Here is a 27725-nt window from a genome sequence, read left to right on the forward strand (position 1 = left end):
TCCCATCTGCAAGGTGTAACAGGCTACAAAGACGACACCGCCTGCCTAAGCTTTATACTTGCCATAGAACCTGTTGCTAGGACTCTGGATATATGCTGAACTCTGCTCTGTGTCTGTCTGTTCCCAATGACACCCCTAGGCCTGAACTCCTAATCATTACCATGAATGCCAGGCCTATGTGCTCTAAGCCATGCATGCATGAGAAGAACTCTGGTCCCCAGTAGGGCCAAAGGACAGCTACTCTCCCAGTTCATTCCCATAGCCAACACTGTGTCCACTGTATTCAAGGCTCACCACAGACAGGGTGACTACACCACTCATTAGCATGTCAAGCTTCTACATCAGAACATCCTCCCAAAAGCAGCTCTGTGCTCCCTCGGCAGTCTTTCCTGAACTACCCCACTTCCTTGAATTACAAACGGTTTTCTTGAATTTGCTTCTTTTCTTGGATTTGCTTTTTTTTTTTTTTTAAAGTTTGTTTTGTTTTGTTTTTTAAGATTTATTTATTATATGTAAGTACACTGTAGCTGTCTTCAGACACTCCAGAAGAGGGCACCAGATCTCGTTACGGATGGTTGTGAGCCACCATGTGGTTGCTGGGATTTGAACTCCGTACCTTCGGAAGAGCAGTCGGGTGCTCTTACCCACTGAGCCATCTCACCAGCCCTTGGATTTGCTTCTTTTGGGACCCAACCTGAGAGGACTCTCATACTATGGGAGCAGCTTCTGAGTAAGTCTCCCAGGTTTGTGCATGATGCCACGGGTCAAGAGCCCCGTTTCTATAATCAAACACTGCTCTGCTGCAGAATGCCTGGATATGGAAGACACCATGATGAATGCCAGGGAGAAGGTTTGTGGGGATATGTCCTGGGCCATAGAGATAAACCTACTTAACAACTGTGGAGGTGCCAACACCAGTCCCATGGCTGCACAGTTCTGTATTCCAGTGACTCAACACCTCCTACCTGTCCCCCATTTTCTAGATTATAGCCTCACTTGCACTGTGGTGATTCTGGGGCTCCCATCCTTAGAAAATTCTGAGTGGATTCCCTACAATGGCAGTATTGAGTTGGCAGTTTAACAAATCTAACAAGTTGGCATGAGAGTTCCCCTTATATTTTTGTAGAGCTTCTCCAATGCAGGAGGGTCACCCCTGACCCTGAGAGCCCTGGGTGGTCTAGCCTCTTGGGTGGTCAGTCTTGAAGTGGGCCTCTGAGGAGCTCTGGGAAGGAATAGGTCAGTACACCTTCTGCCACCACTGAATTCTATGGAAATGAGGCACACGAAGTTCCTTAAACATTTATATTTTATATAACTTTACTCTTCTACTAACAAAGTCATACAAAGACAAAAGCCTATAAAAAGGAAAAAACACGAGACTGATCTGAACGGCCACGGTTACCAGGAACATGGAGTTTGCAACAGAAAGGAGGCTGGACGCTCTTGACAGGCAACTCTTGCAAGCAGTGACCCAGAACCTGAAAAGCCAGCTGTCCAGGGCATTCCTAACAGCTGGGAGAGGCGAGCCACCTGCTCTGGCCTAGACATCCAGGGCTCAGGAGTCTGAGCCAAGTTCAGAATTGAGACAAAAGCAGGTGTGGAAATCACTATGCTGACGGGGACACACACTGGGCAACAGTTACTCTGGCTAGCTTACCTGGGTGCCTAACAAAGTCTGAAGAACCTGTGCAGGTGCAAACTTGGCCTCTACCCTAACTGGAACTGTCGTGAATGTGGACAGGGCTGATTCTCTTGGAGGAAGTCTGAGATGCCCAGAGCCTGGCACCACGGGCCATGCACACAGAAGCTATCTCTATCAAGCTTCCCCGGGGAGGGTTAAATAAATAAATACGCCATACAGAACGTGAGGAACGGATCGGTGCTGCTGCCTACAGCCTGTGAACAAACCATGACCTACAGAGCAGAATGCCCAAGGGTAAAGTGCAAATCATGTGTCAGGTTCTTGAAAAGTGCAGAGGCGCCTATGGCCCCCAGCTGAGTAAGGATCTATGGCAGGAGACAACACTCAGCCAGAAAGACACACACCCAGGGCTGTGGCTGCTGACGCTGAGGGTGTTGGGCTGGGCCTGGCTTTTCTCTCCAGGAGGGTGAGGGATGGGACGGCATTTCATGTGCAAAGCCGTATGCTGAGACACATCATGGTTCACACTCTGGATGGTGCCTGCTGTCATGGACTATGTGCAGAATTCTCTGTTCTTGCCGTTTGCTTGTTACACTCTGGCTCTCAATAGTCACCTGCTTGAGGTTCCCAGCAAGGTGCTTATGAAACAAAGTGGCTGAGTTCCCATGAGAAGAGAAAGCAGGCAAGCTGCAGATAGCCCTGCAGAACAAAGGTTCTCTCTGCAGGAGCTCCTAGGGCATCGACTCAGATGGGAACACAGTTGGCAGGTACCACTGGCTCAAATGGTGACCCACTCCTACCCTGTAAACACTATCTCACTTTCCAGTGGTACCCTGAGCCATGTCTGAGGAGTGTGGGGGAGAGAACGAGGAGGTGAGGGTGGACAGTCCTCAGTGTGCTTACTGTACAGAAAGCACGGCAAGGATACTCAAAGGAACAAAGAAGCCAATGGAGAACAACTCAGTGACATTCTAGCCCCAAGGAACTGTGTGCTTGTTCACGTGTTCTGGTTCATCTGTCAGGTTCATGAAAAGTACAGAGGCGCCTCTGTACTATTTTCTGGTGGAAGTAAAATGTAACTGCCACAAAATGCTGGACAGCCATCTGCAGAAAGGTGATCCTAGTGTCTGGAGGCGAGGCCCTGCCAATAATAGGAAGAGCTGCCCCAGATCTCCTGGGTATACCTACCATTGCCGACAACAATGGAGCCATTCCTACCAGAACAGCTCTAGATACTCCCTGCCATGTAGCATCTTCTGTTTGGAGGAAGCCTAGGAACTGTTATGTCTGTGGGAAGCCATGTGTGTCAGGGTGACCAGAATCACTGCAACATGTTGGTAGGCCAGGCAATGAGTGCCAGAGCAGTGGCTATCACAGTGGCATGCTGGCAAGCCCCAGCCTGGCCACAGGCAGCTTGCACAGTCCTGACCCCATCCAGGTGTGTCCAGGTTGCAGGTGTTAGGAGTAGATGGTGATGACTTCCCGGCCACCACCCCTGACCAGGAGGACCCTGTTCAGCCCTTCTGTCAGGACCTCAAGGAACTCCATGTCTGGGTTGATAGTTAAGGCCATACCAATCTCAACTATTCATATCAGGGACCCACCCCAGTTCATATTACAGACTCAGTCTGAGAAACCAAGGCCCGTGGCAGATCGGAAGATCCCAAGAAGCTAGGGACCTCCAAACGGAGGAAATGACGATGTGGTACCACGAAAGAACAGGGACAAAGCTGCCACCTCCAGAAGGCAGAGAGATTTCTGGAGCCTCAGTTATTAATCCCATCCACTTGAAACCATGGGTCACTGGAACCCTGGTGGTTCAGTGGTTTCTGACCAGGAAGCAAAGAAACATCTCCCTCATTTGCCATTCTGTGGCCCCAAGTGGCTGTCCAACAAGGCCCCAGAGACGTCTTGACACTTAGCAAAGCACGTGTCAAAGCTATGGCTAACAGCATGAACTGTGAAATGGAAGAGCAGGCCATCTGTCCTGCTTGATCTGCCGCTGAGGGAGACTAAGCTCAGAGCAGACTGTATCCAGGCAGGGAGATTCAGCATTGCTCCAGTGCCAGCTCTGTGTGGGGCACGGAACCACTGAGACCATGGGCAGGTACATGCAGGAGAACAAGGGCTCAGTTCTTCCTGTGAGGGGTTGTTCTTCTCAGGCAGGCTTAGGATCACACTGCACTTGCTGGGCATTCAGATGACCCCAGTCTGTGTCCCAGTGTATACTGCTCTGCATCAAGGCTTGTCACCCAGAGACACACCATGTGGATTTGCTCTGGCTTAGTCAGGTATCAAGCAAATCAAAGGTACATACTGGGATGGGGTTACAGAGCGCTTACTAGCATACTCAAGGCGCTACCCTTGGTCCCAGCATTGTAAGGAAGGGCCATCACCGATCCTCAGGAACTCGAATGCTAGGAAGGACCTGACACCCCCCTAGCCCTCCCCAGTCTGCCCAGACTCCATGGCACTTGCCTACCTATGTCCCTAGGTCCAAGGTCCCCGGGGTAATGCATGATACACCACACATAGAAAAGCATGTTTTGGCATTGACAGGCCTAGGTGGACCCCTCATACTACGCATCACTGCCTGCCTTGCCCCACCCTCCCCTGACCTATCTTCCCCAACTCACAGGAGTTGAGGCTCTGTAAACAAGAGGAGTCAGGTCTGATAGTGCCACAGTTGTAATACAGCTCACCACCACCGGGAAACATTGGAAAAGGATACAGTTCTCGTCCCCCTGCCGACTTTTTGGGGGGCCTGGCATATTCAGCAGGACCAGTTGGGCATCCTGGGATTTGTTGAGAACTACGCCGTTGAGCTTCACAGCAGTATGCATCCTCCTGACGTTGGACTGGTCCCTGGGAGAAGGATGGTAGAGTGGGCACAATGGGCTTGAGGCCTGCAGTCTGCCTGTCCTTCCCAGCTTGTTCATGGGAAGGGCAAGGCTTAGCATATTATCTGAGGATGGGGTGTAGGGTGACTTAGCAGCAGAAAGCATTTGGCTCTAGACACTTTAGAACAGAGCATCACTAAACCGCTAAGCTTGTGGGGACCATAAAGTAATGCAGGTAAACTACAACACATCAATAAGCTGCATGTGCGAAGCAACCATTGGTACAGGCAGAAACAGGAGATGAGGGAGGGCACAGCAGCCATCTGGGCAGGCGTGGGAACTGGCCTGTGTCTTAGGGCACCGGTATAACTGCTGAATCCCTGGCATCCTACTGACATGCTTGGTGCTGCCAAGTAGCATATCTGTTGAACTGAGTACAGAGTACTTAGGTGTAGTAAGAACTAGGTGCTCAAGAGGCGAGCTCTAGAGTGTCCTCTCGCTAGTCAATGACCCTGCCGTCCTGATTCTGCCAGATGCTGTATGGAAGCTGGGATTCAGCAGAGAACTGGGTCTGGGTTTAGGCAACCCTCTTTCCTACCCTTAGCCAGTCCAGATGACACCGTCAAGCTGTGACAAAGAGACAGAGCCCTGGCACTGCATGGTTCAGATTCATGTTTCTAACCTCTGAGATGAGCGGAACATTGCTGAGTTCCCAAACCAAGTGCTCTATCGTTGTATGGGGCCCTGTACTCTTCAGTTTCCCAGGTAGCCGGGACCACACCCACATAGGTGTGAGGATATCACAGGCTCATACTCACTAGCACACATAAGCACTCGGGTGCCTTCTCTTTGGTAGCAAACATCCCCGCTCTAGAGAACTGAACCAATGTTTAGAAAACTACCTCGGGAAATTGCACTTCTATCGATACTGGGACATCTGGAGTATCCTTGGGCTTAGGACACAGGACAGAATTTTTAGCCTGTTAATCTGCTTGTACAGTCTTGATGGCAGCCCTTCTGAGTAGAGGCATCTGTGCTTCAGAGAGAGAGAGGGACAGGCAGATGAAGCTGCCATTTCAGGGTCATAGAGAGGTCCCGAGATGTCCCATAATCACATCCACTGATCAACTCAACTCTAAGCCAAATACAACAGCTTGTGACTGCCATTCTCCAGAAAGAAAACGGTCATGGGCCCTTTATCTTCTCTCTTCAGTTTAATTTGATAAAATTATAGGTGAGTCTCTGTGGCACCAGTCAGGCCTTTCATTACAGGAACTCTGAATTCACTCCATGGAAAGGGCACAATTACTGTGTGTTTGGTCCAACAGCGGTTCTCAAACGGCATGAAATGCAAGAGCCTGGGGGTGGGAGAGTACAGCAGTCACACGGAACCTGAGGTCTGGGTTTTGCCTGTTTTTTATGCCATTGTGGAATGCCCTGTTGAAGCCAGAAAACCACCAGAGGGTCCAGGAAAGATCCTTGAGTTCTGAAAGCTAACTCAATCCCGCCTCCATTCCTAGTCATCCAGCAGAGTTGATCAGTAAGATGCCTCGTACAAGATGAACTTTCTACACAGTGTCTACACCTGGGAGTGTAAGTCTACACAGCAGTCTTGGAAGCAGGAAGTGAAGTCAGAAATCCTTAGCTGGCTATTGGCAGAACTGCCTAAGAACTGCCTAGGACGATCCAAAGTAGAAAATACATGCACATAACTATGTACAAATGCTAACCGGTGCATACCAGCACACACATGCAGGTAGGTACACTAGTGTGTACACAACACAAATAGACTCAAACCAGCACACATGCTCAGCTGACAACACATGCATGAGCTTTACCTGGTACATACATGTTTTCTAACCAATACATACATGCATTCTAACCCAGCACACATCCACAGCCATAAATGCTCCAAGGAAATTGTGAAAGGAAACACATCTCTTGCTAGACTAACCAAGAAATAGGCCTGAACCCTGGAGCTTCTTCCTGACCCTGGCTAAGCTTGGGTCCTGTCAAGTAAGTATCCCACCGAGAGTGCCCATGTGTGTGTCCAGGAATCTGTCTGTTATGTACAGGCACGTGTGTATATAGGTACATGTGCACAAGTAGCATAGGGTCAAACCCTGTTACTATGCCTTCCTGATTATGTGTTTTAATAAACTATGGGAGGGTGGCTTTTAGATTTGCAGACAGCAGGAAGCCTGGGATGCTCTTAGCTTCCCAGTTATCCAAGCTCCTCAAGTTTTCCTCAGTGTCTGAGTAATTCAGCTAGAGTCATTAACCACCTAACCGGCATCTTGCACATTACCTGTCTGTAAGGGACAAGGGCACAGAATGACTGGAGGGAGACAGGACAGGGACAGCACAGATGAAAGGACCACAGTAGCATCTCCAGGCGACCTCAGCGTATGTCCTCCCAGAATGTTTCCACCTATGGGCTTGGAGGCAGACCCTCAGACCCTGCACCCCTGCCTAGGACTCCTGGCCCTGCATCCAGTCCCAGAGCTCACACACAGGTAGTCTGACTATACAGAATTGATCCACAACCCTTCTCACTAGAGAGGAAAGGATGGCAGCCTCCCGGATGGATGGAGAGCCAAGGAAGCAATTATATATTGACTGAGTAGACCTGGAGGGATGTGGGTGAATCTGTTCATTGATGCAGGAAGCACACACGTCTGCCCCGCCTCAGAGCAGCTCAGAACCAGCTCTCCCACACTGCCTTTGGTGTCACTTAAGAGAATGACATCTGGGTTTGTGCCCTGAGCCACTCTGAGGGGAGGCAGTGAGGTCAGCAGGATGTTCTACACACACAGGGCTGTACACACGCAGGCATGCAAGGCAACTCGGTCTAAGGCAGTCTAGAAAATGAAAGTACACTTACAGGTTTCCCCACTCTCTACATGGAAGAGAACACAAACAGCAGGTTACTCCAGCAGAGGACTCCACACGATTCAACCAATTCAAGTACTGGTGGTGGCCATGCTAAGTAATGAAATGGCTGGCCTTGGCCCTTCAATAGATTCCCATTCCACAGAACCCTTAAACCCTTCCTCTCCCTAGGAACTTGGGAGTTTAGAATAATCCCACCATAAAGACCCAGTCAGAGGGGGCTCTGGCCCACTACTGGGCTGGGAGGCTGTGTCAAGAAGACTTAACTGAATCAGCCATGATGGCATCCCCATATCTCTGTGACAGCCACAAGGACCTCACAGTCTTGGGATTCTCAAGTCAACCAAGATGACAAGACCCCAGAGGTCTATGACAGCAGCCTAGACTATGGGGGTGGGAATGGAGCCTGGGAAGTCATTATCATCAAGCGAGTAAGACTCATAGCCCAATCCCCTCATGACCTGGCCCATTGGCACTGATAGCATAGCCTTGGGCTGGCTGGTCCCAGTTCTCTGCAGGTCTATGGGCCAGTGAGCTGCCCTCTAAAACTCCTTAGAGGGTGGGGCTGGAAGTCTGTCCTCACTGTGCATTGGCCCAGGCCACATAGACACTCACGGCTTTAGGCTGAAGAGGTCTTTGAAGCCTGATGTGCCGGTGTCCTTGTTCCTGTGTTTCTCTGCAATGAGTTTCTCTTTCGTCCACGTCATCTGCACTTTGTCAGGAGTTGGCGGGGCTTGGGTTCTAGCAGTTGCTGTGGTATGGGATGCAGTGTTCCTGTCATGAATCAGCTGGGCCTGGTGAGGGAAGAACAGACAGCGGTTCGCTCTTGAAAGCCACCCTTGAGAGAATGTGCCCAATGAGGCAGGCAGGCTGCAGAATGAACCAAGAGGATTCATGTGTAACTGGCTAATAAGATTCCTCAACTAGTAGACAGTAATTCCACAAAGAGCTCTGGCACTGTCCCCATCCCAAAAGGATCTCCTCTGTTTCTTGTACTACCAGATGGACTCTTGGTTCCCTCCCCTGCCTCTTCCTACCTCACTTTCCTGCCTTGAAAGAAAAAAATAAATGGACCCAGAACTCTGCTGAACTATCAGAACACTGGTGCTAGAGTCTCCTTACTTGGTGTAGCCCCTGACCTCTCAGTCATTCAACCCTGATGAGGACACACCATGGTACACCTCTGTGGCAGCTTCCATCTCAGGGAGGGGCTTGCTTCAACAACCCCTCTGGCTGCCAGGCTCACAGGGGCTTTAAAGGGTCATAGATGGGTAGTGCCTGGTAGCCCTGGAAGGGTGAACATAGGGAGTGTCTACCTACATAGCCTCCTTCAGTGGCTTAGGCACTGACAGAGCAAAGTGAATGTTTAAAGATCTGAAGTGACTACAAAGGTGCCAGCCCTCAGAGTCACACTGTATCAAAGGGCACAGATGGCCATGCTTGCTCTTCGTTAACAACCAAAGCCAAATGCCATAGGAACTGTGTGAATCCAGTGCCATTGTTTTTGCTAGGTTGCTCTGTGCTCCCCTCAACATAGATCCCATGTTTGGGACCAGATGGCACGGACCCTACCTACTTTCTCCCCAGTGCACACACCTCTCTCTCCCGCTCATTCTTTGACAACTGCATCTGTTTCAGCATCTGTGACCTCTGCTCCATCATTAGCGTCTTCTCATAGGTGAATGCGGAAATGTCATTTTCAACCTAAAAGGCGTCAAGTCACAGAAGTAAACAATGTATACAAAACATGGTAGCTGGGCGTGGTGGTGCACGCCTTTAATCCCAGCACTTGGGAGGCAGAGGCAGGCGGATTTCTGAGTTCGAGGCCAGCCTGGTCTACAGAGTGAGTTCCAGAACAGCCAGGGCTATACAGAGAAACCCTGTCTCGAAGAAAAAAAAAAAAAAAAAAAGCAAAAACAAAACATGGTGTCACCGCCAACCACCACCTACCCAACCCCCATTGTCAAGTGGACCTAAGCAAGCAGTGGCCGTGTACGCCAGGCCTAGATTTCTGTCCCTGGAGTATCAGAGCTCTCTATCCCAGAGGAGCCTGGGAAGGCATGAGAATGTGTGACTATTGATGCAAATGTGTGGTTTGCAATAACAGGTGGACAAATACAACAGCCTACCTGTGTTCCTGCCGGGGACTCTGTAACATTACCACACTGTCAATGATGCTGCTGCAGTTCACACTGACTAAGCACAGAGCTGTTCAGGGATCTGGACAGGGCATTCCTGGCTTGTCTGTAAGAGCTGTGGTCTCAAGGAACACATACTCCTAAATGACTGGTTTCATTTCCTGTCTCAGACAAGCTCACTCTTCACAGAGCTATTAAATTCATAGGGAAAAGATACCAAACCAAGGACAGCAGCATTTAAGCACTAGTGATCTAATGACCCTGAATGTTGACATTCAGACTATCCCTGTCTGTTACACCCAAACACCTAAAACCTTACACTCTGGGTAGCCCCTTATCAGTTGACCATGTCCCCTGGGTAGGGACAGAGGTCTGTATTCTAGTGGGAACTCATAGGGAGATTAGCTCTGGAAGCCAAGCCCGAGGCTGAGAGCTTAGGCAGCTCATGCATTGTACATTACAGACACTGGTCCAGGCCAGTGGACTGCTGGTCTCCATGTCTAGCCTGGACTACTTCACAAGACCTCGTGTGGGCAGCTTCTGTTACTTAGTCAAAAAAGGTAGTCTCTGACTACTAATAATGCAGACAGACTTAAGAGTGCCACCTACAGAGAAGGTTACAAACAGAAGCCACAGAGAGCGAGTCTGCAACTCCAGATGGCTGAGAAATGTCCAAATGTGGATATGCATTTCTGAACAGCACACCCAGAGCAACAAGACCCAGTGATACCCCAACCTGCACATACCCAAAACTCTCATAGAGGTCTCAAAGTCTTATACATAGTCTCCTATCGAGAGAGAAAACATAAACCCATACCACAAGGTTCCCTGGGAGCTGACAAGAAGATGCAAGAGGTCGTCAATAATGCAGAGAGATGCCAGACCTCATCCATGATTAAAGAGACACAGGCAGAGAAAAGCAGTTTGTAAGCTCCAGCAAAGCACCTTTGCAGCCCTGGAGCTGGGACTCCTCCATGTGACCATGAAGGGTAGTGGGAGGTCCCTTTACTCAATGAGGCACTCCACATGGCTATGGAAAAGAAATGGGCCCTTCTGGGACACCCCTCTAACATAATCCCTCTGTGAGACTGTAGAGAAGCAGGCCTCTATGGGACTATTTCTACCCAATGTGACTATCTGCCAGTTCTATTCCAGAAACTGAGCTACACAGCCATGCAGAGACCATGTACTGGGTGTCATCCATGATCAGGTGACAGAGGAGTAAACCATAGAGACCACACAAGTGAGAACATAGCATTCCGAGAAAGCAGAAGGCAGGAAGGAGCAAAGGATTCACAGTCAATCCACAAGGGGCTGCTCGGTCAGTAGGAACAATCTTGGGTCACAGCTGGAGTGGGTACCTCAGAATGAACCTCACTCCTTCGTCATTCAGACACAGTAAACCGCATCTACTGTGACCCAGGGTTACTTATTCTATCTGTTAGCCCCAGCATGACTTCACTCATGGCCCGATAGATCCACAGATAGGCAAATAATTTCTAGTTGAGGAACTATGAAGTCATAGACAAAAACAGAGCCCCAAGCATCCACATCTGCATTGGTCAGTTGCTGGTTGAACCTCCCAAGGAACAGCCACATCAGGCTCCTGTCAGCAAGTGCCTCTTAACTGAGCTCAGAGACCCTGGTGGGGGAGCTGGCAGAAGGATTGGAGGAGTAGCTGGGGATTGCAACCCCACAGGAAAAACAACATCAGCTGGCTGGACCACCCAGTGCTCCCAGGGACTAGACCACCAACCAAGGAGTGTACAGGGAGGAATCCATGACTCCAGATACATAGGTAGCACAAGATGGCCTTGTCTGACATCAATGGGAGGGGAGACCCTTGGTGCTGTGGAGGTCTGATGACCCAGCGTAAGGGGATGCTGGAGGGGTGGGGTAGGAGAGGGTGGGTGGGTCAGGGAGCACCATCATACAGGCAAAGGGGAGGGAGGTTGTGGGATGGGGTAACAGGGAAGTGGGATATCATTTGAGATGTAAATGAATGGAGTGAGTAATAAAACAAAACAAAAAAACTAGAACCCCAGGCTCCAGACCTCTGAGCAGACCTCACTCCCAGGGAGTACATCCCAGACCTTCTCCACCAGAGCTGCTGTCAACCGAGACAAGCTCAGATGTAGGATGGGAACAGTAAGACTATACAAGTATTACCCTATGGAACATGCCAGGATGTACTATCTCTTGTTATTCCAGAAGTGTAGCATGGGCAGGTCCACCCGCCCATCTGTCTGTCCATCTGCACCCTCCCGCCCCCAGCACACAGCTGTGCACGCACCATCTCCACCACCTCCACCTCCGCACTGATCCTGAGGTGGTACAGGAACATCTGCAGGTCCTTCTTCATCTGGATGCTGTTGTCATCCACCTGGGCTACAGTGAAGATGCGCATCCGGCACTTCCGCCACACCTGGGGAAGAGGGGGGACATTTCTGCAGGAACTCAGGCAAGGCCACGCCCTCCACGTCGTGGCCTCCCTGTAGCCTAGCCGTTGGCCTATGGTCCTACGGCAGACACCTTGTGCTGGCGCAGCAGAAAGGGCAGAAGCATGAGCATGCCCCCGTCATGCACGATCCACCACACGTCAATGTTCCCGTCACTGAAGCGCTCTTGGTTCTGTGGGAATAAGTCAATGTTCTTGGCCACCAACAAGGCCTGATGTGCTGCTGTAGTGTCACGGACTGTGTCTGTGGAGAGAGGTATCCATGGGTAAGTTACCAAGGGCCAGCTGGACCATGGGGGTCTCATGGGGGGACGAGCAGGGAGCTAGCTTCCCTCCAGACAGTGGGGAGACTGTCACAAGCTAAGTAGGCATGGTCCCATGAAGTCATCTAATGGCGGGCGGGGGGGGGGGGGTCCCATATCAGAGCTATTCCATCATCTCCAGAGGACAGTGTGTCACATTCTAGGAAAACCCCCACATGGGGCTTGGGCTTGGGCATTAGGGGAGAGCATTCAAGAATGTAAACCGGCCATTTGCTTTTCTGTAACTAACAACCTGGCCAGCACATTCCAAGGCCCCCAGTCTGTATTCTCTGGCCATACACTTAGTGTGACAGTCACACTTGGGATGGGCACGGTTGCCACACCCACCCACAAAGTTCTTCCAGGAGAAAGGATTATCTGCCTCCTTCCAAGCCTCTGGCCAGGCCATGAGGACAGTGTTGTGTTTCATGCCACCGAGGCCAGCCGACTGGATCAGGTGGGACGCACCATCTCGCAGGTTGGAGGACACCACCAGTTGGCAGAAGCCCTTCGTCTTCTCTGCGCTCATCAGAGACCGGATATTCTGTGGGAGTTGTGGAGGCAGGTGATAGTACAGGATGCCAAGACACATGCCAGGGACACCATGCCCTTCGTCCCTACAGTGAGGCAGCCCCACACATATTCTTCTGGTGTGTCTGAAGACACCTACAATGTACTCATACAAATAAAAAAATCAATAAATCTTTAAAAAGAGAATAAGCACCCAACGCTCATGGGCCATGCTTCATGGACCGACTTTAGCAGCCTTTGAGCGAATGGAGTGCTCCAGCAGGGGCTATCAGACAAGCCACGATGTCAGTCTCCACACCTGTCCACTCACGTCATTCCATCACTATGTCAGGCGTCTACCAGGACAGCTCCTCCCTCCCCAGAGCAGCTTAGGGACAATGGAGAGAGAAATTGTACGCTATGACTTGGGACACACCATTCACGAGTCAACAGCCTAGGGATGCTGTCCTTCTACGGCAGGCAGCCTACTAGGTCCTATTGGGTGCAGGGTGTCTGATGGTACCTAAAGGAGCAGCCCTACTAGACTTCACACTTATGTGGACGGTGACCCTCATGCCTTTGTGCTCTCCCTTTTAGAACAGGAAGACCACATCACTTGGTAAGCAGAGGGGAGTCCCTCTCGGTGTGGCCTGTGATGAGATTCAGACTTAGTGATGCTTACGACTTTGGAGACTGCAGTGCAACGAATGTAGTTTGCGTGGGAGGGAGATGTGCTTGGGGAACGAGGACAGTGAGGGGGTTGAATGGTGTTCCCAAGAGGGGTTCGTTTTGACTGTGCTACAGCCAAAATGGGGAAACATGGCCTTATTTGGAAAAAGTATCCTAACTGTTCAATGGGACCCTGAACTCAGTAACAAGTAACTCGGAGAAGACGGAGGAAAGAGAGATCTGAGAAGGAAGGCAGGCATGTGGAGACAGGCTGAGCCTAGGAATGCCTGGAGCTCCCACAAGCAAAGCCAGAAGAGGGAGAAAGTGACTTGAGCCCACTCTGCCCACACCTCAAATTTAGACCTCACCTAGTCTAGGTTTGCTCCACTGGTCACAAGACTCACTATTCTCCCTCCTTTGCCTGATTTCGACTGCCTCCTATATTGGTCCCACAATGACACTGCCCTGCACTACAGTTCCACAACTAAAGCTGTACTGACAATACACGCGGTTCCCAGCCATCCTTTCACCTCCATCCTTGCTTTATGTTCATCTCCACCAGGCACCAGGCAGTCATCTAGGGTAGATGAGGCTCACAAGAGGAACATGTTCCACTTATAGAGTTCTGTGTAACTCAGAAACAATCTAAACACACTGTCCCAAAAGGGGAACATGCCAGAGACTGAGAGGCAGCCCAGGCGGGAGGCGTGGTCCCAGGGACACAGCTGCTCCCAGGCAGGAAGGACAGTGCCCATGATGGGGGTTTCATAGGAGAAGTACTGGAGAGGCTGACTCAGCTCGATGGCATGTGTGTGGCAGGGCTACTCTGTCCTCCTATGGGCTGAAGCTGGCTAAAGGTCACGGCACAGAGAACACTGCGGAGGACTGACCAGTAGGATATGCCTACCGTACAGGGTACCTACACACCCCTGCCCTGACTTTGTGATGCCTGTGTCCCTGACAAAGGCTGCCACATTGCTTTCCCCATGCTAGACCCAAAGAGCTGGAGCTGGATCTTAATTTTTGCCTTACTCCTAGAGAATCGCCTGCCCAGCCTAAAGTTTTAGAGGACAGAGCCCTGACCAGGCAGGAATCTGGTCCAGATAAGAAGTTGGCACATCTGCCAAAGCCACTGTGGGCAGGGAAACCTCACAGAAGAGGAAGATAGGACCCTTAGTTAGGGAAGGATAGGGTGACTCAAACCCTCAAGCCCTCTCATGCAAATGCTGCAGTAGAGGGAAAGTAATATTAATCCTGTTATATAATGCCCATAACAAGTTTCTTACACAAGCTCTGATCACTTAAAAAATGGCTTTCCCAAACTGTCTTCATTTAATACTACTACTGATAGTCCGACTAAAGGGCAGAGCTCCATCAGGCACAAGGGACAGGTGGACCCTTGGGCAGCTCCCTCTGGCTTTTGCTGATCAATAAAAATGACTAATTCCAATGCTAAACTTTTCCTCTGGTTACCAGGAGAGGCGAGCACTTGGCTTCTGGTTCTCAACACGTGTTCCTGATTCAGATTCTTTAGAACCTTCTGCCTAAAAGCAAATAGAGATTAAAATCATCCAACCAGGGTTTGAGTGTGGCTCAGTGGCTGAGTGAGCACTTGTCTAGCACATATGGGGTCCTGGGTCCCACCCCAGCACTACAGAATATAAATTAATCTAACAGACATACATGAGATAGCCACAGGTACTCTTTGTTTTTTGTTTGTTTGTTTGATTGATTGATTTTTCGAGACAGGGTTTCTCTGTGTAGCCCTGGCTGTCCTGGAACTCACTCTGTAAACCAGGCTGGCCTCGAACTCTGAAATCTGCCTGCCTCTGCCTCCCAAGTGCTGGGATTAAAGGCGTGCACCACCATGCCCGGCCACAGGTACTCTTCTCATTTCTTATCAGAATGGAGATTGAAACCAGAGTCAGAGGGCCCCCAGCAGGCACTCACTTCAACACAAATACCTTTCCCCATGTTCTGCCAGTGACATCAGATAACAAGAGTCCATGCACACCCTTAGAATCTGTCCAAAGGGTGGCCTTAACTCCAGAGATCTCCTCTAAAGTGTGGAGGAGACACCAGGAAAGGACATGAGCATACCATTGCTTAAAGCAGATGCTGGCTTCTTTTGTTCCCAAGAAATATCACAGATAAAAACATGAGCACCTCCAAGACAGAGCCACCCTCTCTCCCATAACAAAATGCCCCTCAGACCAGCTACAGGTCAGACACCAAAGGACAAGACAGAAAACCTCCCATCCTTAAGGACTAGAGCTATGATGTTTAAATTCGTGGGTTTGCAGTCAGCAGCAGCCAGGGTTCGGATCGGAGGCTCCACATTCTAAGGGACAACTGCTGGCTCTTTTAAAGGAGGAGCAAGAAAATGATCCATCTGTTCTCTTGTCCTCTTTGAACTGGCCAAATCTCAAAGCAGCCTGACAGGCTGGCTGGGCAAGTAATGTCATCCTGAAAAAGCCACAGGATTGTCACTCCAGACCAGAGTTATCAATAGTCACTACCACCAATGCCCACAGTCAGTCCTCAGAATACACTCCACAGAGTCCACTCCACAGTCCACCCGGAATGGACTGGACTCAGAAACTGGGATGCAGCTTAGAGACACACAGAGAGCAGGAAGCCTGAATGCACAAGCAAGACCAGATAAGGATAGCCATAAGAAAAAAGCTCGTGTACAAATCGTGCCCCTAAGCCTTGAGATGCAGGATGTGGCTCAGCTCTTCTTAGGTGGTTGCAACCCAGACCTCATTTACTCGGCACTCCACCTGCCTACCTCTTCAGCCCTCTGGGCCTCCACATGCTTGTCTAAGTAGGTGCCCTCTAGCACAGATCCCACGATGGTCAGGCCCTTGCCAGCCTTCAGCTGAGAGGTGAAGGACAGCAGGCGGGGGTGCTTTACACACTGCTCAGAGTCCAGGTTCAACATCACCAACACCTGGGGCCTGTGGTAGGATAGGCAGGGACAGGAGTTACAATGGCCACACACAGGGCTCTCATGCTCATGGAGCCAGATGGGATAGAGATAGCAAAGCAAGTAGACAGACATCCTAGGAAGACCAGGTGGCATGGGAAGGACAGGTGGGGCAGATGGGACAGGTAGGACCTTGTGTCTGAGGCTTCAGGTGTCCCAGCTAAGGTTGGCCTTAGAACAGAGGAAACTCCCGTAGAGGAGCATGCCTCCAATCCATACTGCTGGTGGCTTGTTGGATATCCAGGACCCACCTCTGGCTATTCTCCCATTCTTTGGCAGTGATGCCCTGTCAGATCTCTCCTCAGAAGGCCAAGAGCAAAAGCTTCCAAGACAGTGCTAACCAGTTGGCAGGATAAGGGTCTCCACTCCATTCTGCTACCTTGGGGCTGTGGCTGTGGGGTGTACTCACCTCCAGTTCTTGGTATGTGGGGGCCCATGTTCCACACGCAGCAGGGCATAGCGGGCAGCATTCAGTGACAGGCCCCTGATGCCATCCCCCCACTCCTTCTCAGCCCTGTATGGGTACAGAGGAAGGTCACCTTGTCACAGTAGCACTTTGAAGAATGTTTACATAGCTGGGACAGTCACAATGTGTGTAAACCCAACAGGAAAGGGGCTTCCCAGGACAAGCAGGGCTACTGGATAAAATGAAAAGGTTTGAGCAGCAGGACTTCCTTGTGGTACCATTCACTGGGGACACCAGGGACAGAGAAGAATGAGACTGAAATCATGACTTGGAAGCCCTGAACTAGATTGGTCTCAAGGACCAGAGTGAAGACAGAAATGAAAGGGAAGGACAAAGGTAACTTGGTGGTAATGGAACTCTGAACATAGCTCCTGGGACATGACAGTGCTATGGTTGACAGGTACCAAATTCCTTAAACAGACTGTCAACAGTGGAAGCCATAGATGCGCCTATTAATAAATTAGAACACACATGAAATGAACAAAAACAAAAAACAAAAACCCTGCCCTGCTTCTGCACAGTAACTCCCGGGCAGGAAATCAGCATATACCCGAGTGAGTCAGCCTGGCTGGGACTAGGGAACAACACAAGACACCTAGGACTCACAGGGTGTCTAACCTCCATGAGACCTCAGCAGCAGCACCCAGACTCATGCCCCAGGCAGGTCAACTGACTGCTCTGTTTCTGTGTGAACATGAGGAGGGTAGTGAAGTCACGGCTTTCTGAGGGGCTGCCACTCACCCGCGGTACTCGATGTACTTGTAGATGCAGCCAGCAATGAGCATGGCGAAGAGGGCGTAGTACCAGGAGCAGATGAACATCAGCGCGAGGCAGAGACTCATCCCAAGGAAGGAGAGGGTCCTAGTGGACATGAAGTTCAGAACAGGCCCGTACAGCCCCCAACTGGCACCTGAAAGCCTGCTTCACCAACAGCACTTTCCCTATTATGAAACTCTTCCTTGAACAGAGCATCAGCCCATGATGCCTGGCAATCAGGTCTGCCACTCAGTCATCCCTGAAATACGAAATGGCTCCCAGGGATCCTGCTGTGGCACAGCAGAGCTGCAGCCTGGAGACAGTACAACTGTCTGTTTCCCTCCTGGGGTGCACAAGACACCCAGCTACGTGCAGAACACAGAATGGGCTCCATCCACCCATCCAGCACTGTGCTGGAAAGGAGCCTGAAGAACACTGGCAGCTCTGGGATTGCCAAGCATTTCTGGCTGGAGAGGACCAAGCTGACATACGAATCACACGTGTACTCAGGAAAGGAACTATGAGTCAGAGGCCAGGACAGGACCATGGCCTCCTAGACTTCACTGGGTCTCCTTCCACCAAAATAGTTTTAAGCCCAGCAGCAGGCAGCCTCCAGAACAGATTGTATGTGCTCAGGTTTGTGGGTCCCTCAGGGCGTCCACACAGAAGGCCTTACCAGTGGTAGAACTTGAAGCGTGGACGCCAGTTGGGTGTGCGCAGCAGGGTCTGTACGGCACAGGCCAGATTGACGAACATGTAGCACATGAGGAAGAACCTAGAGCAAAAGGTCCAGTGAGGCTGCTGACTACCCACGATGGCACAGTAGTATCCTGCCATTGTTCTATCATCTACTGCTCACCACTTTTTAGGGAGACCCAACCTGTTTACACAATAGAGCTCTTCTAGGGCCGAGGGACCCTATGAACAAGTCGCATGCTTACTGTCCCTGTCACCTACCACAGGTGCAGCCATTGCACCTACCATAGCAGCTGTCTGTCCAACCACACTCATCTCAGCTGGCCCAACAGCTGTGTGCCCACAGCATAGCCACCTGGCCTTCTGCGCCTACCCTTTATGTATCTTTAGTCCTTACCCTATGTTCAGATAGGAACAGTAACCAAGTCCTTACACCCTCCACCCTGTGTCCCTGCAGGCTACTCACATGGACAGGATGGGGGCCACACTGTCCAGGGAGGCGATGAGGATACCGGTCTCACAGATGAGAGCCGTGAGCAGCAGGGCCCATGTGGGCTCCCCATTGGCCTTTCCATGGCCAAACACCTGCAGTATGGGGAGAGGTAGGTGGGCTGGGGTTGGAAACTGCCTGTGGGAATGGAATGAACCATCTGCAAGGCAGTGTCATCCCAACATCTTAACCATGGAACAACTTACAAAACTTACAAGCAAAACCTAGCTTTAGTCACATGTCACCATGCTGTATGTAAAAGAAAACCCAACAGCCACACAGACAGATAGACTCAGGGCACAGTCCTGCCACACCCAAACCTCCATTTTTTTTCCCTTTTTTTTTCTATCTTCAAATCACTTTTGTGTGGTCAGTCTCCAGTCTGCGGAAACTTCCTTTGGTTTAAGCCATTGGACTATGACATTTTGATGATCTCATTCCAGGACTCTCATTGCATCCTGTACCTCTAAATTCACTCCAGGAACTTCAGAACCAGTTAGAGGCCAGGTCCAGGGACACCAAATCCATGGTTGACACCCGTGGGGCCATCCTTCACATGGCCTCAGTGGGTCAATGGATAAACATGGCCCACTGGGAAAGGACTTTTAGTAACAGCCAGGCAACCTCTGCCCTGGGCCTGCACCCTCAGCCCAGCAGCTAAAGTGAGATAACCAGTATAGAATCCAAAAGCAGGACATAGGCCCCCTGTCTTCATTCTATCAGTCCAGCTCTGCAGGACAGACTCTTAGGGGCCCCTAAACACCCAGACATGACATTGCATGGTTCTTCCTAGGGCAGCCAGCTTCATCTCCTGCACCTTGAGTGAAGGACTCACCTGTAGGAAGGGGATGATACCATCACGCGCGATGGCCTGCAGTAGGCGGGGTGCCCCAGTCAGGCTCTGCAGGCCAGCACCACAGGTGGAGAAGAAGGAGCCAATCACGATGACCCAGGGAGATGGCCAGGCCAGCATGCCAATGACCAGGTTCCCTTGCAAGGCTTCCCCAAACCTATAGGTGAGTAAGGGAAGGTGGTCAGTAGAGCTTCTAAAGAGTGATCTGAAGGCAGAAAAAAAAAAAAAAAACTGTCCTCATTTGAGTGTGAACCCCTAGACTAAGGACCCAGTCAGCCTGACAGCCCCTCTCAGAAAGGGCTTAGGTGGCTTGAAACTGTTCCCCTAGAATCCTATCAGGAACAGGAAGCCCTGGCTGATACCAAGGTGGTGCTGGCCACTGCCATTTCTGCCGAGGTCATCTCTCTGTAGGCCTGGTGGTACTATACTTCTTCACCATGCGGTATATAAGAACCCTTGAAGCCCTGAGATTCTGACAAGCAGTACCCTAAGAATGAAGAGTCCACAATAGTCCAAACTAAGATTCTGCTAACTGAGCAGCAGGACTGGGGTCCCTAGATCCTATCTCTCCCATTCACACACCTGTATTCATTCCCCATTCCCAGCTTCATCAGGCCTCAACTTTGCTCTGAGCAGTCTTCAGGCTCCAGGCCCAAGGGGTGACACATCAATGCTTTAGTCAGGCAAAAGATAGTGTGACCCTCTGATAAGAGCATTTAACTCATATACAACTGTGAGGCCCAGAGGTCATTTAATTTCAAAGCCGAAGTCTCCCTCAGGAAAGAAAATACCAACTACAGTCATTTCATGTAGTAAAACCCCAACATACTTATCTCGCAGGACTACACCTTCAATGCAGGCCCCAAACAGCACTATGCAGGAAAGATCTGAGTTGAAGTCAAGGAACAGACAGTCCTGTGGCAATAGAGTAGCATGCAAGCTCCAGGTAAATGCATGCTGGAGAGTGAGTCCCATTCCATGGGCCTGGAGCAACACTGTAGCCAAGGTCACCATGTGGTAAGACATCTCCATATCCTGTCCCCACAGATGTGCCCAACACCTCCAACAGTCCTCTGGGTACTGTCCTCACATCTGTCCAGCTATAGAGTGCTAGCTACAGGGTACTCAAAAGGTGTATGGTTGGTGACCAACCACCCTGCCAGGAGGACAGGACTCCTGGAACATCAGCTTCACAAAAGCAACTGTGGTCTGTGCTTAAGCCATGTGATGGTTTGTATGTGCTCGGCCCAGGAAGTGGCAATACTAGGAGGTGTGGCCTTGTTGGAGTAGATGTGTCACTGTGGACATGGGCTTTAAGACTCTACTCCTAGCTGCCTGGAAATCAGTCTTCCACTAGCAGCCTTCAGATGAAGATGTAGAACTCTTAGCTCTGCCTGAATCATGCCTGCCTGGATGCTTCCCTGCTCCCACCTTGATGATAGACTGAACCTCTGAACCTGTAAGCCAGCCCAATTAAATGTCATCCTTTATAAGACTTGCCTTGGTCACGGTGTCTGTTCACAGCAGTAAAACCCTAACTAAGACATGCCATATTTCACAACACACCCAACCAAGGCTGTGGACCCTTGGTGTACACCAATCCAGTGATGTGTTGTATTTCTTTTTCCTTTGGTATTACTGGAGATTCGAAGCCAAGGCCTTGTGCATGCTAGATAAGCACTCTTACCACTGAACTACAACCCCTGGTCCTCTCTTGGATTTTTTTAAAGGGACACTGTGTCAAACACAATCATAAGAGACAGGAATACAGGTGCCATGCTTTAATGTGGCACATCACCTAAGGCTGTGCAAGTAGGGCAGGCTGTGGTCAGGACCTGAATCTGGACAGCACACCACAGATGGGCACAATGAGGATGTGACGGAGGGGCCTGGTGCAAAGGCAGTAGAGTTAGAATTCAACACATCCGGCACAGGGCCCCTTAAGGAAAGGATACAAATGAAAGATGTAGTCACGATGGCCAGAATGGTCCCCGTTGGAATGGACTTCTGGGCGTCTTTGAGGTCTCCGGAGCGGTTGGATCCTGCCATGATCCCTGCAGAGTAGACAGGGATGACAGTGACAGGAAACCTAGAGGATGCTGCCTATAGAAAGATTCATCAGAGAAGATAGGCCAATACCACCACTGCTTGCTAGAAAGGTGATCTCTGATGACTGAAAGACAGAAGAAACATAGACATACACACAGAGACCAGAAAATAGAGACAGACCAAGAGACAGAAACAGTAACAAAGAGATAGAAAGACAAGAAAGAGTCAGAGAGAGAGAGAGTCATGGTAGGAACACACAGAGAAGCAGACACAAAGACAGAAGAGGAGGGAAGGCAGGGGGCCTCACCAGTTACAGACGGGAAGTAGATGCCAACTAGCATGGTGAAGTAGGTCATGATGTCTGTGAGGACGTATGGCAATCCACCAGGCCGGCTCTCCTCGGACACAGGCACTGAGGACACGCCTTTCTTTTCCACAAATGCCCCCTTGTCTGAATATGTGCTCCACAGGTTATCTGTAATACGAACAGTCAGGATTTCTCAGCCTTCGGCCAGGATTGCCCATTGGACTCTCCACAGCCAGCATCACCACTCACAACCGCAGGTCGTTCTTCCATGGCTCTGATTCCAATCAGGGGCACTCAACCTTGTGAGGACCACATGCACGAAGCCACTCTCCCCAAAACTCAACATGAGGCTTCAGCACTAGAGGATCCTTGCACACATGCTCCTCAACAGCTAGCTGCCCACAGTCTTGGTGGCCTCCTCCCTGCTAGGCATCCATGCACGAGGCAGAAACACAGAGCCTGTAACCATATTGGTTCCTCCAATAATCCAGGGAGTATGGCCACCTTCACTCTCTACTGCATTCCAGCCTGGCACAGTGCAGTCTTACACTGACAGTGACACCCACCCCCCCACCCACCCATAGGGACCTCTTCATAGGTGGCCTCCAGCCAGCAATCCATATGCCCTTGCTGCCTTTCTTGAGACCCTTTGGGGGTTGCTTCCAGATATCTTGCCTCCGAGACTCCAGCAGGTTCCCCCCCATCACCCAGACACAGCCCTCAGCTGCCCACTGACATCACACCATACCACTGGGGGGCATACAGAATCCCAACCTCACACAGAGTAGAGTATGAGGACCAAGTGTTCAGGCTCCCCAGGACTGGGTCCTTCTCTCTAAGATGAAGTTGCTCCCCCGGCTACTTGTTATCCCAGTATGTAGAAGGTAATGACATGGATAAGTTCTGGACCAATCAAGGCTACCTAGCAATTTCCAGGCCATGCTGGGCTGCAAAGTGAGTGGTTGTCTCAAACACTGAATGCATGACCTTACGCAGCTGATTTGCAGCAGATGAAGAAGGCCATTCTAGCCTAGGGTTTGGCTGGATGGGACCCTAGGAATACGGCTAAGCAAGAAGAACCAGGACCCTAAGAGTAGCCCCAAACAACCCAGAGAGGTGGCCCTAGCCGTCCCCACAAGCACTCACCCAGGAAGACACCACTGGCCACACCAGGGATGCCCTGTATCTCAGTAACGTTGTTCTGTGCAAAGTACTCATCACAGGTGGCACCCGAGCTGGAGCCATTGCAGAAGAGGCGCCAGAGTGCAGTGGTTACTGTACCGTTGCTGACAACCTGCATCTTGGCACAGGTATCAAAGTTGCGGTTTGCCAGCGTGCGGTTCCCTAGAAGGCAGACCCTAGAGCAGAGAAAGGGCAGAGCTCATTTTCACCACGCTGCTCAGCTGTCTCACTGCGGGGCTCAACACCTCCTGAGCAACTCTAATAAATGTAACCCGTGTTACTGCGGGGCCACATGTCAGGAGCAAGCATGGGGTCACAGTCCAGCAGCCTGAAGACTGATCTCACATACAAGCCCTCCATGGGTGAGGGCTGTCTTCCTCCTGCCCAGGGCAACTTACTCTGGAAGGTGGCCAAACCCTCCACAAAAATGGTGAAACTACAGCTCTGTGGTTTCATCCCTTCCTGGCTCCCACATTCCCTACCAAGGGCTTTGGTCAGTCCTAACATGTCCAGTCTGCACCTTGGTCCAAGCTCACTCAACTTGCTGCGACACCGGCCACCTTGGTTAACCCATAGGTGGATGCCCATAGAAGGACAAGAGGCAGCTCATTTGAAGGGTTTCTATAAAGACGAGGAAGCCATGTCTCATGAGATAAGAATGGTCTAACAAGCTTGGCCATCTGACTGTGGTGGTTTGAGAATGTTTTCCGTAGGCTCAGCCATTTAACACTTGAAACCTAGCTGATGGTGCTTTGGGGGGAGGTTCAGCACATATGGCCTTGTTTCAGGAAGTTATGTTCTGGGGACGGACTTTGCCAGTCTCTCTTCCCCTCTTCCCCTCTTCCCCTCCCCCCCCCCCAGCTTCTTACTTCTGCTAACGTGCCTGCTTTCTGCTGCTATTTCTCCCTGCCATGATAGACTCTCACCCCTCTAGAACCACAGGCCAAAATAAACGTTTTCTTTCATAGCCTGTTTCTAATCACGGTGCTTTATCACAGCACCAAAAAGTAATTAATCCACTGTCCACACTGAAATACGGACAACCTTCACCAGCCTCCTGACATCACAGACGCACACAGAACCCTCTACATGGGCACTGTGCCCACCCCAAACTCCAAAGTTCCTTAAAACCATACTGGAACCCAAGAGTGATTATCAAGGATACCTCCATGTTCTTCCCCAGAGAAGCTAGGAGGAGAGAGAACCAGGAGGCCAGGCCCAGCCCCTGGAACAACACAGCAAGGTGACCCAGCATTAGATCCAAGCCACACCCACACACCCACACCACCACCAGGATGGCCTGGGACTCACGGGATGTCAGGTGGGGCAAAGGCTGTCTTGATGACACCAGCATAGATGGCCAGGATAGAAAGCACAACACAGGCTAAGAAGACCAGTGCCAGCTTGTTGACATATTTGACACCAACAAAGACCACCACCGCCATGAGTGCCAGCGCACAGCTGCCATACACGCGCATGTTGTTCAACAGTGCGGCCGCCTCACCATCCGCCGTCTCTGCCTGGAAGATGGCCGCACTTGGAGAGATGTAGGTCTGTGAGAATAAGTCAGGTCAGCAAAGAAGGTCCTGTCCAGGAACTCACCCAGCCTTGACCTCACACTGCCTCCCTCCCTGATACTGGCAAAGGCGGCCTGTCAGGCTTGAGGCCACTGGGTACATGGAGACAGAATCTTGTGTGCCATCCAAGATGGACCCAGGGCATCCAGCCGGCAGTCATTCCTGTCCAGTTCCCTCAAACTGCCAAAGCCAGAATGTAACCTTGGTCAGGTTACTAACAGGCAGGGGAGAACCCTTGTAGTGAGGGGCCAAGGACTCCTGCCAACAGCCTTAGCAGAGCCCAGCACAGCTCCTCCGTCTTTACTAATACCAGCTGACTGCTGAGCGCCATCTCCAGAGAGCTACCAAATAGCTAGTGTGTCCTCCAAGCTGCTCTACTGTAGGAATGGGACTTCCTCAGAGACCGACCAGACCCTAGAAATGAGCATGACAATCTAGAGTCTGCGGGTCCGGGACCCATAGTGGGACAAGGAATCCTAGGTCCCAGCCCAGACTCCCCAAATTAGAATATGCATCATCCCCCCCCCCCCCCCCCCCGTGAAACCTTTCTTAGAAAGCATGGGAAGGCTTCTCTGCTGGCTCTGGGATGCTTGGGTAGCAGAGAAAAAAAGCCATCTCCATCGAAATGGTTATCGCGATGGTTAGTATTTATCATCAATTGACAGGATCTAGATCCACTCAAGAGAAAACCTCTGGGAAGATCTGGGTCATATTAGATTCCTCTGGGATTAGCTCACAAGAGTGAGGGATTATTTTGAGTTCATTAAAGATGGAAAGACCCACCACTTTTAGGGTAGGTGGTACCATTTCCCTGGGTTGGGATTTTGAACTGTATAAAGAGGGAGGAAAAAGCCTAGCATCAGGATTCATCTCTCTTCTTCCTGACAGCTGACACTACACACTGCTTCAAGCTCCTGCCCCCATGATTTCCTGGTTATGATAAACAGTACCCATGGTAAACAGAAACTTATGCTACAAAGCCCACCAGACATTGAGCCCAAGCCCAACATCAAGTTGCAGGGAAGTCCTTCTACAGTAGAAGTTGTGCAGCCTGGTCTACAGAGTGAGTTCCAGGACAGCCAGGGATACACAGAGAAACCCTGGCTCAAAAAGCCAAAAAATAAAATAAAATAAGAGTTTCATACTATAAGAACCAGTGATGCCAGGGGAAGGGGGATGAGATAGGGGGGTTTGGGGGGGGAAACCAAGAAAGGGGATAACATTTGAAATGTAAATAAAGAAAATATCTAATAAAATAAATACATAAATTGAAAAAAAAAAAACAAAAAAACAGTGATGAGCAGAACTGCTTTGCCTTTGAGGGCTAGAATCCTGCTCAAGGAGTTACACATGCCTCCTGAGATATCACAGACTATGAGGTCTCACCCATCAGAGACCCAGACCCTCTGAGAGCCAAGACATGCAGAGCAGCAGGATAGAGGACAGTCAGAGGTAACATACGAATCAGCCCATGGGCAAAGTGCCTGGGTAAGGAAGACTTCCACAGATGGACTCACCAGGAAGATCTCGATGGTACCCAGGATGTACATGGCGCCTGCAAATGTCGTGCCCAAGTAGAAGCAGAGGCCAACAGCACCTCCAAACTCAGGCCCCAGCGAACGGGAGATCATGTAGTACGAGCCTCCCGCTGTAAAGATAACCCAAGATAAAATATGGGTCAGGAAATGCCATTCACTATGAACACTGAGCACTCACAAAGAAAGATTTGTCCCCACTAAGGGACAAGCAGCTTTAGCATGCCGTCAAAACAGAACCACCAGAAAGCCTTGGGCTATGAATTCATGTCTAGCCTGCCTACTGGTACAGGCTAGCTCAAGCATGATGAGAACTGCCTGATACAGGCAGGTACAGTACATCATCTGTCTTCGGAAAGCCTGCTATGCCCTCAGACGGTTAAAGGAGAGACACTGGCACAGGTCTGCCAACTCTTTTATGCAGAGGACAGGCAGTAGTGCTTGGCAGTGTATCTCTGCTAGCTCATCACTTCAGAAGGACCTGCATTCTACTCAGGTTTGTGTCCAACTCAAGGATGTGGTTCCCATCATCATAATAACAGACAGGCAAGCAGTGAGGGTGTGTCCACACCAGAGCCTCTGGGGAAGAGAGCCTCTCTTCACTCCATGGGCAGCACAGTACTCCAGTGCCACCCCGGTGAAAACAACTTAAAATGTTACAGTCACCACATGAGCTTGGGGCAGGAATGGCACCCATACGCATGTAGCTCTTGTCCTGTACTGTGAAAAGATCAATAAACCAATTCAAGGGCCACAGGCACTGGCACCCTCACCTGGGACCACGCCGTTGGTAGCGATGGCGCTCATGGAGATGGCTGTCAGCATTGTCTGCAAAGAGAGGCAGCTCTTTCAGGAAACGTGTGCCCTAAGATGCTCCAACATGCCCAGCCTGAGGTTGTAGGTTTTTGACCTCAAAGGAGGTACTAAATGACCAGGAAAGACAGGCCTCCTGCCTGTCAACCCTTTTCTACCCAACCCACAAATCCATTCCCGAAGGTCACAGAAAACACGGGCTTCAGACCCTGCTTGCCACAGCCCTGTAAGCTGAACCTCATCTAGGTGCCTGACCCAATTACACTTCTACCAACCCACGGAGCACAAGAGGGACGCTTCATCGAGATGTGCATCCAACAGGGAATACGGCACCTCACCTTTTATCCACCTTGCCTCCAGCAAGCACCCTCTGCTAGGAAAAGTTTATTTGTGGGTACCAGGAATGCTAATACCACAAAGAATGACATTTGGGTGATAAATGAAGTAGGTAGCCTCAAGCGCCCACACAAAGTAAACAGAAGACAGCCTGGGGTGACCGTATGGAATAACCAGTCTGGAAATATAGGCCCTAGGTTGGTCATGGTGGGGCAGACACTGAAG

At 50.6% G+C, this 27725-nt stretch overlaps 1 protein-coding gene across 4 annotated transcripts in view; it reads right to left on the reverse strand.

The window, feature by feature from the left end:
• Positions 1-1288: 1288 nt before the first annotated feature.
• The window catches only part of Slc12a7 (solute carrier family 12 member 7), an 83556-nt gene continuing 57119 nt past the window's right edge, over positions 1289-27725 (reverse strand). For 2 of the 4 annotated variants that reach the window (XM_029468666.2, XM_029468667.2), the window contains exons 5-25: positions 27125-27179; positions 26334-26464; positions 24551-24792; positions 23204-23415; positions 22058-22225; positions 21657-21755; positions 20531-20588; positions 19684-19858; positions 18825-18943; positions 18339-18437; positions 17648-17767; positions 16850-16954; positions 16243-16411; positions 12621-12816; positions 12045-12214; positions 11806-11937; positions 8971-9078; positions 7990-8168; positions 7367-7381; positions 4374-4507; positions 1289-3192 (exon numbers count right to left, since the gene is read on the reverse strand). In XM_029468666.2, the coding sequence (XP_029324526.1) occupies positions 3101-3192; positions 4374-4507; positions 7367-7381; positions 7990-8168; positions 8971-9078; positions 11806-11937; positions 12045-12214; positions 12621-12816; positions 16243-16411; positions 16850-16954; positions 17648-17767; positions 18339-18437; positions 18825-18943; positions 19684-19858; positions 20531-20588; positions 21657-21755; positions 22058-22225; positions 23204-23415; positions 24551-24792; positions 26334-26464; positions 27125-27179 (2778 nt within the window). In that variant the 3' untranslated portion in view covers positions 1289-3100. The remainder of the gene's footprint in view (positions 3193-4373; positions 4508-7366; positions 7382-7989; positions 8169-8970; positions 9079-11805; positions 11938-12044; positions 12215-12620; positions 12817-16242; positions 16412-16849; positions 16955-17647; positions 17768-18338; positions 18438-18824; positions 18944-19683; positions 19859-20530; positions 20589-21656; positions 21756-22057; positions 22226-23203; positions 23416-24550; positions 24793-26333; positions 26465-27124; positions 27180-27725) is intronic. The other 2 variants (XM_021181012.3, XM_021181013.3) reach the window with 1 other exon arrangement.

This window comes from Mus caroli, unplaced genomic scaffold, assembly GCF_978045245.1.
Source record: "Mus caroli unplaced genomic scaffold, Mus_caroli_1 scaffold_15, whole genome shotgun sequence".
NCBI classification, from domain to species: Eukaryota; Metazoa; Chordata; class Mammalia; order Rodentia; family Muridae; genus Mus; species Mus caroli.